The 11,448-nt window shown below is 45.8% G+C and overlaps 1 protein-coding gene across 4 annotated transcripts in view; it reads right to left on the bottom strand.

Annotated features, from left to right (window-relative positions):
* Positions 1-2,571, bottom strand: part of ABL2 (ABL proto-oncogene 2, non-receptor tyrosine kinase) — a 137,871-nt gene extending 135,300 nt beyond the window's left edge. For 2 of the 4 annotated variants that reach the window (XM_037022407.2, XM_037022409.2), the window contains exon 1: positions 2,157-2,571. Coding sequence is in view for 2 of the 4 variants with exons in the window: in XM_037022406.2 (XP_036878301.2) it covers positions 2,157-2,313 (157 nt within the window). In the remaining 2 variants the exon portion in view is untranslated. The remainder of the gene's footprint in view (positions 1-2,156) is intronic. The other 2 variants (XM_037022406.2, XM_037022408.2) reach the window with 2 other exon arrangements.
* Positions 2,572-11,448: the final 8,877 nt, after the last annotated feature.

An 11,448-nucleotide genomic window follows, 5' to 3' on the forward strand; every position in this document is an offset into this window, starting at 1 on the left:
ACCATTTCATACTTAGGTTTGCCAGCCAATCAGGTAAACTCCTTTACCACATTTTCCATAACCCAACCCCAACCTACGTATTCAAAGCTTTCTTTCCACTGCTTGTCAATTAAAATCACAAAGATCTTAAAGTCAGAAGGTACCTTAGAGATCATCCAGTTCAATATTTTACAAATAAGGAAACTCAAAGAGCTAAGTGGCTAAATAACCACTAAAGTCAGATGGAACTAAGACCAGAACTTGATTCTGGCAATTTTTGCTCAGGGATTTACTCCTAGAGGATTTGGTTCACTTCTAACAGATGTCTCCTCACTGTCCCATCAACAATTATGTTAATTCCCATTATTTATGCCCAAATAGTTTCTCCTACTCAGCCTCTCCTCTTTTTCTTGCTCCACAAATCCAAATCCTGTCCATTCTTCAAAATCTCTTCCTATTCCATTCTTCATGACTTCCTCCTCTGAAAATCTTATGTCCTGAATTAAGATGCTAGAGGAAGAGGATCACTGTTACCTACTGGGCCCAGTTTACTTTCCACAAAGCAAAGCTACCTGGATGATTTCTTCCCTGAAAACTAAGCACCCATTCTTTCCTCCTGTGTTCCAGGAAGCGGTTTCAATAAAGGCCAACTCATATAGTGCCTCTATAAAATATTCATATACCTGGAAGAGCAGTTTACTCACATCTCTTAATAGTAGACATGTAATGCTTGAGTGACCCCAAATCACTTGTGTCTCCCCCATTAAGAAATAACTCAGCTTGTTCACAAAGTACAAACCTAGAACTCTCTGATACAACTCAACCTAGCAGCCACAGCTCCTTGGGTTCATCTCTGCATCCTACCATTCTATCATTACTTCCTCCAAAACTGCACTACTAAGGAATAGTTCGCACTTCTCTGTCTTCCTCCTCTCTACATTGTACAGTACAGAACAACACCCTTGTCTTTTTTATTATTACTTTCTATATGCCTCTTCAGTGAAAACTTCAGTTCCCTACCTCTCATTCAACCTCAACTATCCAGTCCTTTATATAGAAGCCCCATCTCTCTCTTAAGCCTCTCTTAGGTCTTAGGGTATCTCAAACCCATGAAGGTCAATTCTGTTTTTTCCTTCTCCTACACTCTTCCTTTCTCTAGAAAAGTGGTCTCAAAAGTGGTGTGGGTGCAGCTCCGAGAAAATGCAAAAGATTCACTGAGCTGCTGGGAAAAAAATATATTAGAGCTCTTAGTTACTTATTGTTTTCATCTTTCTTAAATCTACTTCTGCATACACTTGTAAGTTACATAACATGTTAGTAATCCAAGTCTATAATATACATAAATGCTAGAGTTTATGTATTACTGTTACTGATAAAAGTTATGATCAAAAGAGTTTGAAGACTATTCTAGAAGTACCTTGGTAATGAGACCAAAGTAACAGGTTCCACACTATATAGAGGAGATACATATATATATCCTATGCGTGTATGCATACATGGTAGGAAGAAAAACTCGTTCATACCCAAAGTCCTAACCGTGCCCACCAACCTCTAACCCCTGCCAGCCGTCTCAGAACTGTGTCCTACTCAAAGAGCAGAATAGAGCATGGTTTGGCAAAACCCTTAATTTCCAGTTGGAAAAACAAAAGCAAAGTGCTGAGGTACTACTCTGATCCTTTATTTCAAGGCATTACTCACTATCTGGACACTGCTCTTCGCCTGACTTAAACACAGACAGTACTTTAAACGCCACTAATCTCCTGCGATTCGGTTCCTATTTCTCAGTCCCTTGAACCACAACTCGTTCCCTTCGCTAACGACAGATGTGCACTAACACCTCCTGGATCGAGCTCACACCTCCCTTCACCCTTCCCTCCCCTGCGGCTGCACCGTCCTACCCCGACCCGCACAGTCCCGTCCCAGGGTAGAAGACAGTCCATTGAAGGTCCCTAAGACCACTTCTTTCCTTCTCCGCCCCCGGGAGCTGCCAGCCAGGCTGGAGACGGAAGGGGGAGGGGTGTGACTCGCCTCCCATGACTGGCCCAGATGGCAGCAGATTCCGCCCCCACTCTCGGGCACCCCTCCACCCCTCGACCCTCCAGAGCTGCCCGTCTGCCGCCCTCCCCGCCCCAGCCCCACCTCCGGCCACCCTCACGCCGGCTCCCGGACACACTCACCGTGCTGGGTGAAGATATTGAAGCCGGCCTCTGCCGTGCGCCCCGCCAGGTCCCGCCTGCGGCCGGAGGGCCTGGCAGCACTGCTGCCCCGGATCCCGCGGGCTTGCGACTGCTGAAGCCCGGCAGCCTCCCCGACGCGGCCCACCTGCTGCCCCATCCCTGCGCTCGCGTACTCCCGCGCCCCCGCGCCCCCCGGTCACATTCTCCTCGGCTCCGGCCTCGGGCTCCCGGCGCGGCTCCGGCCTCTCCTTCCCAGTCCAGGCCCCGGCCCTAAGCGGCCGGGCCGCCGCCGGCTCCGCACGGGGTCTCCTCGCAGCAGCCGCGACGCTGCCTCTAGGCGACTCACAGATTCTCCTTTTCCCTCCGCCTCCCGCGGCTCCGCACCCCCAACGCCGCCGCCGCCACCGCCGCCATCTTTAAACCACCGAGCACTGGGCGAGCGTGGGACAGAGCGTCTCCCGCCCCTCACCGACCAGTCACCTCCTCTACTCGGAGGAAGGGCCTCCCGGCGGCCCCGCCCCGCCCGCGCCGCCCCGCCTCCTAGCCGGGTGGGCCCCGGTGTCCCCTCACCGGCTCGCCCTTCGCTGCTTCAGGTTTGTCCGCGCCTCTGTCCTTCGGGGCACCTCGGCCTCCCAAGTAGGAGTCCGCCGCAGCGGACCCCTCCCACGTTCGGCTCAGTTCGCTACCGCCTTGTGGGTGAGCCGGTCTAATGCCTCTCTGCCCCACCTCCACCTGTCAAATCAATCAGTCGAGTCTTGCTCCAGGTGCGCAGCTCATTAGCGGGCACATTTGGGACAGATTAGCACAAGGTATTTGGTGCTTGCCATCCAGGTAAAGATCCCAAATATGCCCAGGAGAATCCTTTAACTACGCTTGACAGCGATAGACCTAGAGCAAAACTAAAATTATAAAAAATTTACATGTAGATAGTGAAAGTACATTATTATTTCACTGTAAGTTTTTTAAATAATTTCATGATGTTAAGCGGCTCTAGCTTCGGTTGTCTGCACTCTACAGCCTCATTGGAAAAGTAGTTGTGTCCCCATTTAATATTAAATTACCATGAATTCCTCTTGAGCTCCTTTACCGTCTAAGCACATGTGTTTCAGTGACCCTTACAATGCTTGACGTATGTCTTCCCACTGGCATGCTTTAATACCATACACGTGGTCAGGTCTTCTTTTGATGACAGAAGAAAAAAGAGAAAAATATCTCTGACCCTGTTTCTGAGTCAGAACTTACTCATCCTTACCTTAAATTGTCTAGAGTGACTCAAGCAGAAGCGTTTCTTGTACAAACACACACAACACTTATGTGTGGGTAAATATTCACCTCCCATCCTCCCAACTCTATATTCTTCTATCTTAACATTGACCCAAATTTTTAAATTCTCAAAGAACTTGGTTATTATCCTCCTGCTATTCTTTCGGATTCTCCCTTTCCTTTATAAAAATTATCAGTTATTGGAAGCACCACACTGAAAATTTGCTTAAAATTAGAGCAGAAAGGATGGGAGCCATTGCAAAGAAGTAATAAAGCAACCACAGGGAAGATAGGTTTAGAGGGAAAAGGTGAATGCACCTCCCCTTTACATGTCTTCAATAGAACCAGGATGGTCTTAGATGACCCACCCACTGACACTGATACTACTATAAGAGCACTATAAAATTATTTCATTGCCCTCCAGGGTGTGGCCAGAAATAACTGAAATTGCCCCAAAATGGGAATGGAAATATTATGCTTCATCACTGGTGGAATATGAATTTTCTATTTGGATCAAAGATTTCCTGTGTTTAAAATACTTTTCTTTCCTTCTCATTCCTGAAGTGCTTGCAACTCCTGAAAAAAAAATCAGTCACAAGGCATAAAGGTGATCATAGAGCTAGAATTTGACTTGTTTTATTTTTATTATCTGAGAGAGTTTTAATTTGGGAGTAATGGTCTCGCTTCACTGCTAATTCATTAATGGTATATAATAGATAAGGATAATATAATACAGTGGTTAAGGACAGGAACTCTGAAGTCAGACTGCTTGAATTCAATACTGGATTCTAATACAGTACTTACTAGCTATTCACTCTCAGGCAAATCCTTAACGTTTCTATGCATCTGTTTGGCATCTGTGAAATGGTGCTAACAATAGTACTTCCCTTATAGAACTATTGTGAGAATTAAATTGGTTAATATATACAAAACACTTGTAACGGTATTCTGCAAATAATAAGTTTCATACAGGCACTATTAGTACGAAAAAAAGGAATGTTTTCAGATGTCAATCAACTTTTCTGAGCCTAATTTCTTCAAGTGGAATATACTTAGATCACATAACAAATTCTACCATATTTGTTCAGGTGAGCCTCCCTTTACCAACTGCCACCTTGCATTTAACTAAAAACAAAAACACCAACCAATAAAAATATGAAGAATCATGTATCACTTTATTAGTCATTCCTACCACATAATACCTTTGTTTTGCATATGAAGATGCCTCTACCTCTTCTTAAGGTCCTATCTAGACTACAAGTATCCTATAAGGGAAGACTTAGGATATATGCATAATTTTACAGAGAGTTTCCATTCTTTCATTTCAAAGTGAAATAGGAACTTTCAGAATAAGGGGTGGTGACAAACTAGGGATAGTTAATTAGGTGTGGGAAAATGTTTCATTTCAATATAATGAAGCCAAAGGGATTGCCTGAGTCTTGCCAATGGGTTTCAGCCCCAGACAACTTCACTATGGATTCAGAGAGAACTAAAAATGACACTGGGATGTTCTTAGGTTGAAAAGCTTTATTTATTTTTATTATTATTATGGTATATTTAACATACAATCACATGAGCAACATTGTGGTTACTAGATTCCCCCCATTATCAAGTCCCCACCATATACCCCATTACAGTCGCTCTCCATCAGCATAGTAAGATGCTATAGAATCACTACTTGTCTTCTCTGTGTTGTACAGCCCTCCCTGTGCCCCCCCCATGTTATGTGTGCTAATCGTAATGCCCCTTTTTCCCCCTTATCCCTCCCTTTCCACCCACCCTCCCCAGTCCCTTTCCCTTTGGTAACTGTTAGTCCATTCTTGGGTTCTGTGAGTCTGCTGCTTTTGTTCCTTCAGTTTTTGCTTTGTTCTTATACTCCACAGATGAGTGAAATCATTTGATATTTGTCTTTCTCCACCTGGCTTATTTCACTGAGTGTAATACTCTCTAGCTCCATCCATGTTGGTGCAAATGGTAGGATTTGTTTTCTTCTTATGGATGAATAATATTCCATTGTGTATATATACCATATCTTCTTTATCCATTCCTCTACTGATGGACACTTAGGTTCCTTCCATTTCTTGGCTACTGTAAGTAGTGCTGTGATAAACATAGGGGTGAATATGTCCTTCTCAAACTGGGCTGCTGCATTCTTAGGGTAAATTCCTAGAAGTGGAATTCCTGGATCAAATGGTATTTCTATTTTTAGTTTTTTGAGGAACCTCCACACTGCTTTCCACAATGGTTGAACTAATTTACATTCCCACCAGCAGTGTAAGAGGGTTCCCCTTTCTCCACATCCTTGCCAACATTTGTTGCTCCTAGTCTTTTGGATGTTGGCCATCCTTACTGATGTGAGGTGATACCTCATTGTGGTTTTAATTTGCATTTCTCTGATGGCTAATAATGTGGAGCATCTTTTCATGTGTCTATTGGCCATCTGAATTTCTTCTTTGGAGAACTGTCTGTTCAGATCTTCTGCCCATTTTTTAATTGGATTATTTGCTTTTTGTTTGTTGAGGCATGTGGGCTCTTTATGTATTTTGGATGTCAACTCTTTATCAGATATGTCATTTATGAATATGTTTTCCCATGCTGTCAGATGCCTTTTTGATCTACTGATGTTGTCCTTTGCTGTACAGAAGCTTTTTAGTTTGATATAGTCCCACTGTTCATTTTTCCTTTTGTTTCCCTAGCCTGAGGATACATGTTCATGAAAAAGTTGCTCATGTTTATATTCAAGAGAGTTTTGCTTATGTTTTCTTCTAAGAGTTTTATGGTTTCATGACTTACATTCAGGTTTTTGATCCATTTTGAGTTTACTTTTGTGTATGGAGTTAGTAATCCAGTTTTATTCTCTTACATGTAGCTGTACAGTTTTGCCAACAGCAGCTGTTGAAGAGGCTGTCATTTCCCCATTGTATATTCATGGCTCCTTAATCATATATTAATTGACCATATATGCTTGGGTTTATATCTGGACTCTCTATTCTGTTCCATTAGTCTATGGATCTGTTCTTGTGCCAGTACCAAATTGTCTTCATTACTATGGCTTTGTAGTAGAGCTTGAAGTCAGGGAGCGTAATTCTCCCCTGCTTTATTCTTCCTTCCCAGGATTGCTTTGGCTATTCAGGGTCTTTTATGGTTCCATATGAATTTTAGAACTATTTGTTACAGTTTGTTGAAGAATGCTGTCAGTATTTTGATAGGGGTTGCATTGAATCTGAGATTGCTTTAGGCAGGATGGCCATTTTGACAATATTAATAAGATCTTCCTACCCAAGAGCATGGGATGAATTTCCATTTATTAGTGTCCTCTTTAATTTCCCTCAAGAGTGTCTTGTAATTTTCAGAGTATAGGTCTTTAACTTCCTTGATTAGGTTTATTCCTAGGTATTTTATTTGGGGTGAAAGGCTTTATACACAGCTTTATTCCCACAGTGGCAGGTCAATCACTAGAATCCCATCCACTCAGAACAAGTCTCCACGCAGCAAACCGGTCTCTGCCTCTGGGCTTCTCTACCCACTGCAGCCATCTCAGTCTCTGTCTTCTGCACTGCCATCACTCCAGTTTCTGCTCTCCTACAGCTGTGCAGCCCTTAGCACTGGGCAGAGCTCTTTATATAGAGTCAGTAACAACGTATTGCCCACAAGTGAGTAGTGAGTGAGCCAAGCAGAGTGAGTTGAAAATCCTGGCCATAGGAACCTTCACTTTCTCCACACCCTGATAATTACATGTAAACATTTAAAACAAAATATTAAAGACAATCCCAAGTAGTACCATCTCAATCTGAATTGAGGGCAGCTGGGGGCTGCAGTCAGGGCAGAAAATAGTTGACAAAAAAGTAGCAGGGATGGCACACAGTAGCAAAGGGATGTCCTGGCACGAGCAATGGCCAGGAGCTGGCATGAAAGAGCAGACACACCAACACAAAACATGCACTCTGAAGACATAGTGTGCCTATGATGAAGAAGCTCATCACCTTTTCCTTCCATTTAAGAGGAGCAATACTACTATTTCCAGAAACTAGGAGCTTATGAGCAGTGCTTCACTGATCCCTGTCTGTACCTGTCTGCATTTCCAGGGTACTGCCTCATTCTTACATTATCTCCCTGGTCTGCTCTCTCTACATTTGTATGGACAGTGTTTGTTTAGACTCAATTCATCTCTCTGCTGGATTCTCCTTCTACTAGCCTTTCCTTTCCCTCACCTTTAGCACCAAGCAATTCACTAAAACAAAAATATTTTTTCTTCTCACCTCTTTGACCATGCCCCCTCTCCCCTTCATTATGTGCAATGTCTACATTTTTCACCTAATGTTTCAAAATTATTTTCCAGAGTACCCCGTGAAAGGAAAGGAGCAACACACAGCAGCAATTCACTGGAGAGTTCCACTTTATTAGGGAAAGGTGCTGGGTTATATAGGAAGGGGCATAGGGTGATTGTGGTGTTACTTCTATGGGGCTGTTGGCTGTTGGCTAGGTGCTGGGATTGGGAGGGGGGGCGAGAGGTGATTGGGCTTCAGGTGGCGCCGGCGGGAACTGAGGACCCCGAAAAGAAGCCGGAAGTTTGCCATCTTACTGGTGGGGACCCTTCATTCCCCCCTTTCTCCTCTATGGGTTTGTGGACGTTGCTTTCTCTCTGACTGCTTCTTGCTGAACAGGGGCGGAGAAGGGAGTGAGGGTTTGAGGATTGGGAGGAAAGGGTTGATAGGACTCCCCACAGTAAGGATGAGTAGATGTGGGCTTCTTCAGGTTGGAAATTAATGAAGGTTCCCTGTAACTATAGGTTGAGGACCTGTTGATTCCAATGGTGCCAAGAGGATATGGGTGTCAGGAGCCAGGCGTCTGCGGCCATTGTTTCCAGGAACAGTTTCCAGCGGAGAGAGGGGTCCATCTCAGCATGTGGTGAGGAGGTCATGTGAGGGTGAGGGATCTTCTGTGGCCAGAAGCTGGTAGTTCCTGAGTAAAAGCTGGTTGAAAGCTTGATTAGAGATTTTTCCGACTTGGGATTTGATGAACTTTATTATACAGGGTAAGAAGAGACAGACGAGAAGAATGACTATTATGGGGCCTGCAATGGGCCAGAGCCAGGTGAGGAGGGGGTTTGTTAGTATTGAAGAGAATGGGTTGGAATTGGAAGCAGAGTGGAGGCTGGAGGCAAGGTCGGTGAGTTTGGTGATGTCAGTTTCTACAATGCCAGATTCGTTGATGTAATAGCAGCACTCTTCCTGGAGGAAGACGCAGGTGCCGCCCTTCTCAGCTGTAAGCAGATCTAGGGCCCGCCGGTTTTGAAGGGTGACTTTAGCTAGCGAAGTGACCTGTCTTTGGAGAGAGGCTAGGGAATCGGCAGTGGATGTCAGGACTCCCTCAAGTTTGGCGTCGAGATCTCTAACTGCCCATAGAGAGTGACCCAAGGCTCCTCCCGAAAACCCCACCCCAATGGCTGAGGTGATTAAAGAGATACCGACCATGATGGGAAGGAAAGCAGCCCTTTTTGTGCGTGAGTGCAAGGGAGGTTGGAGCTCAAGGAATTCTGCCATGCTGTAAAGTGTAAGCTGTGGGATTAGGGTGACGAGAATGCAGGGTATCGGAGTTGAGAGGTAGTGAGTTGAAAAGACTGCCATTACACCAAAAGAAGTGTCCTGGTTGTGTAAAAGTCTTAGAGCCGGAGGTAGGAGTGTAGATAGAGAGGCAGTGAAGTGCACTGGAGGGGGGTGGAGTTGGGCCTACACAGTGGTGGATGGTGAGATTATCTGCGTATTCTGGTTCCCATAGGGGTATGTCTGCCAGGGGACGGAGGGGTTGTCCGTCTGCATGGAAAGAGTAGTTGGAAATATTGAGGGGCATGGCAGCCAGCAGTGGGCGCTGTAGTGATGCACACAAGAATCAATTGGCGGTGTTGAGGGTGTGGTTGAGAAAGATGGTGGTGTCTTGAATGAGCTGTAACCAAGAGTAGGAGGAATAAGAAGATGAAGAGGTGCCATCAAGAGTTTGGATAATGACTTTCTCGGAATGTCTGATATCTGATGCAACTTGAGAGATCTGGGAGCGAGAGGGAACATACTCTCGAGAGATATGAAGGGTACCGTGGGGGGTCGAGGACCCCTTGTAGTAAACTGAGGCTGTTACTCCAGCAGCCCATCGAGAGTCCCAGGGATCTGGGATTGATAAGGAGAATGAGCTGTTGGGATATTTCATGAAACGGTTGGAGGAGTAATACTGTGGGTACTGGAAGTCACCCATGGAGTGAATGGTGCAAGACCAGTAGGGGCATCCCCCGTAGGTGTCTTGCCATCGCCTGCAATAGGCTTGTCTTTGGTCATAGAGGAAGCAGAGGTAGGGAGAATAAAGGTAGCTGTAAATGAATACTTCGGTGGAGGGAGGAAAGTGGAGGTACAAAGGCTCAGAGCAGCCTTTCAGAGGGCAGTCTGGTGTGGCAATGAGGGCAGTAACTTTTGTTTGATGCTGTGTGTAAGTCTGCTTGACTTTGAATCGCCATACAAAGGAGGGTGGGGCGGCAGGGAAGGCAATAGGAATGAGGGAAAAAAGCGAGAGAGCAGTAAAGGAGGAAAAAGTCATGATTCGGGTATGGATGGCAAAGGGGGTGCACGGGAGATGCGGAGCTTCAAGGGATCAGAGGGATGAGGCATGGTAGAGTAGACAGCGTCTTGGGCTGTATCCGAAGGACTCTGGATTGTGACTGATGGGTCTTGGGTGTCCAGAGAAGGTGGGTCTTGGGTATTTGGTTTCAACCTGGAGATATGAATCCAAGGGGTGACAGAGTTATCAGGCAGTGAGCTTGGCAGCCGAGGGGGTGCAGAGAATAACTGGGTGTGGACCTTCCCATTTCGGGGTGAGAGAGGGCTGATCCTCTGGTGGCTTATAAAACACTAGTTGGCCGGGCTGTAAGACAGGAGGATTTTGGGAGGCGGATGGATCAGGAAGGAGCCAATCCTGGTATTTCCACAATTCAGTGCGGAGGAGAGAGAGTAGTGGAAGGGCTATATTGGGAGGAATTGGTCCTTTGTGGGAAGGGAGCCCCGGGGGTAGAATCGGGCGGCTGTACATGATCTCAAAGGGTGACAAGAAGGAAGGTTTCTTTGGGAGGGCTCGAATGTGGAGTAGAGCTAAGGGAAGTAAGCGAACCCAGTCAAGGTGTAGTTCTAGAGATAGTTTGGTCAGGATGTCTTTTAGAGTCCTATTGGCTCTTTCTACTTTTCCTGAAGCTTGTGGTCGATAAGGACAATGTAAATGCCAGGGGAGCGAGAGCGACTTGGAGAGGTTCTGGATAATTTGGGCAGTGAACTCAGGGCCGTTATCTGATTGGGGGGAAGTGGGCATCCCGAACCTAGGAAAGATCTGGGTGAGGAGGATAGAGGCAACTACGGAAGCTCGTTTGTTACTGGTGGGAAAAGCTTCGACCCATCCTGAAAATGTATCTACTAGCACGAGTAGGTATCTGGTACGTCGTACAGGGGGCATGTTAGTGAAGTCTATTTGCTAATCTGCAGCAGGGACATTACCCCTTGCTTGATGAGCCGGGAAGGGTCGGGCTTTGAGGGGGGTCTTAGGGTTAGTGCGTTGGCAGATGGTGCACTTGCAGGTGATTTGGTTAAGTAGGGTTTTGTCTTCAGGAGAGAGAGGAAAAAAAGATTGTAAAAAATGGATCAAGGATTGGGGGCTGGGATGGAACAGGTCATGTAAGAGGCGGAAGAGAGACTCTTTGTCCTGAGAGCAGAGGGCGTCTTGTGATAAGGCTAAAACTGCAAGGGCAGACGGGTTGTTGTCTGGTGCGTTTTCTGATAGGGCAACTGACCGGGCTACTCTGTCGGCTTTGTTGTTACCTCTTGCAATGGGGGAGTCATCTTTTTGATGTGATTTGCAGTGGACTATGCCTAGTCGGTGTGGGAGTTGTGAAGCCTCTAGAAGTTTAGTAATTAAGGCTGAATTAGTTATGGAATTCCCTTTTGTGGTGAGGAGGCCTTGTTCTTTCCATACTGCCACGTGGGACAAGAGAATGTGGAAT

The sequence above is a fragment of the Manis javanica genome, chromosome 11, assembly GCF_040802235.1.
Source record: "Manis javanica isolate MJ-LG chromosome 11, MJ_LKY, whole genome shotgun sequence".
NCBI classification, from domain to species: Eukaryota; Metazoa; Chordata; class Mammalia; order Pholidota; family Manidae; genus Manis; species Manis javanica.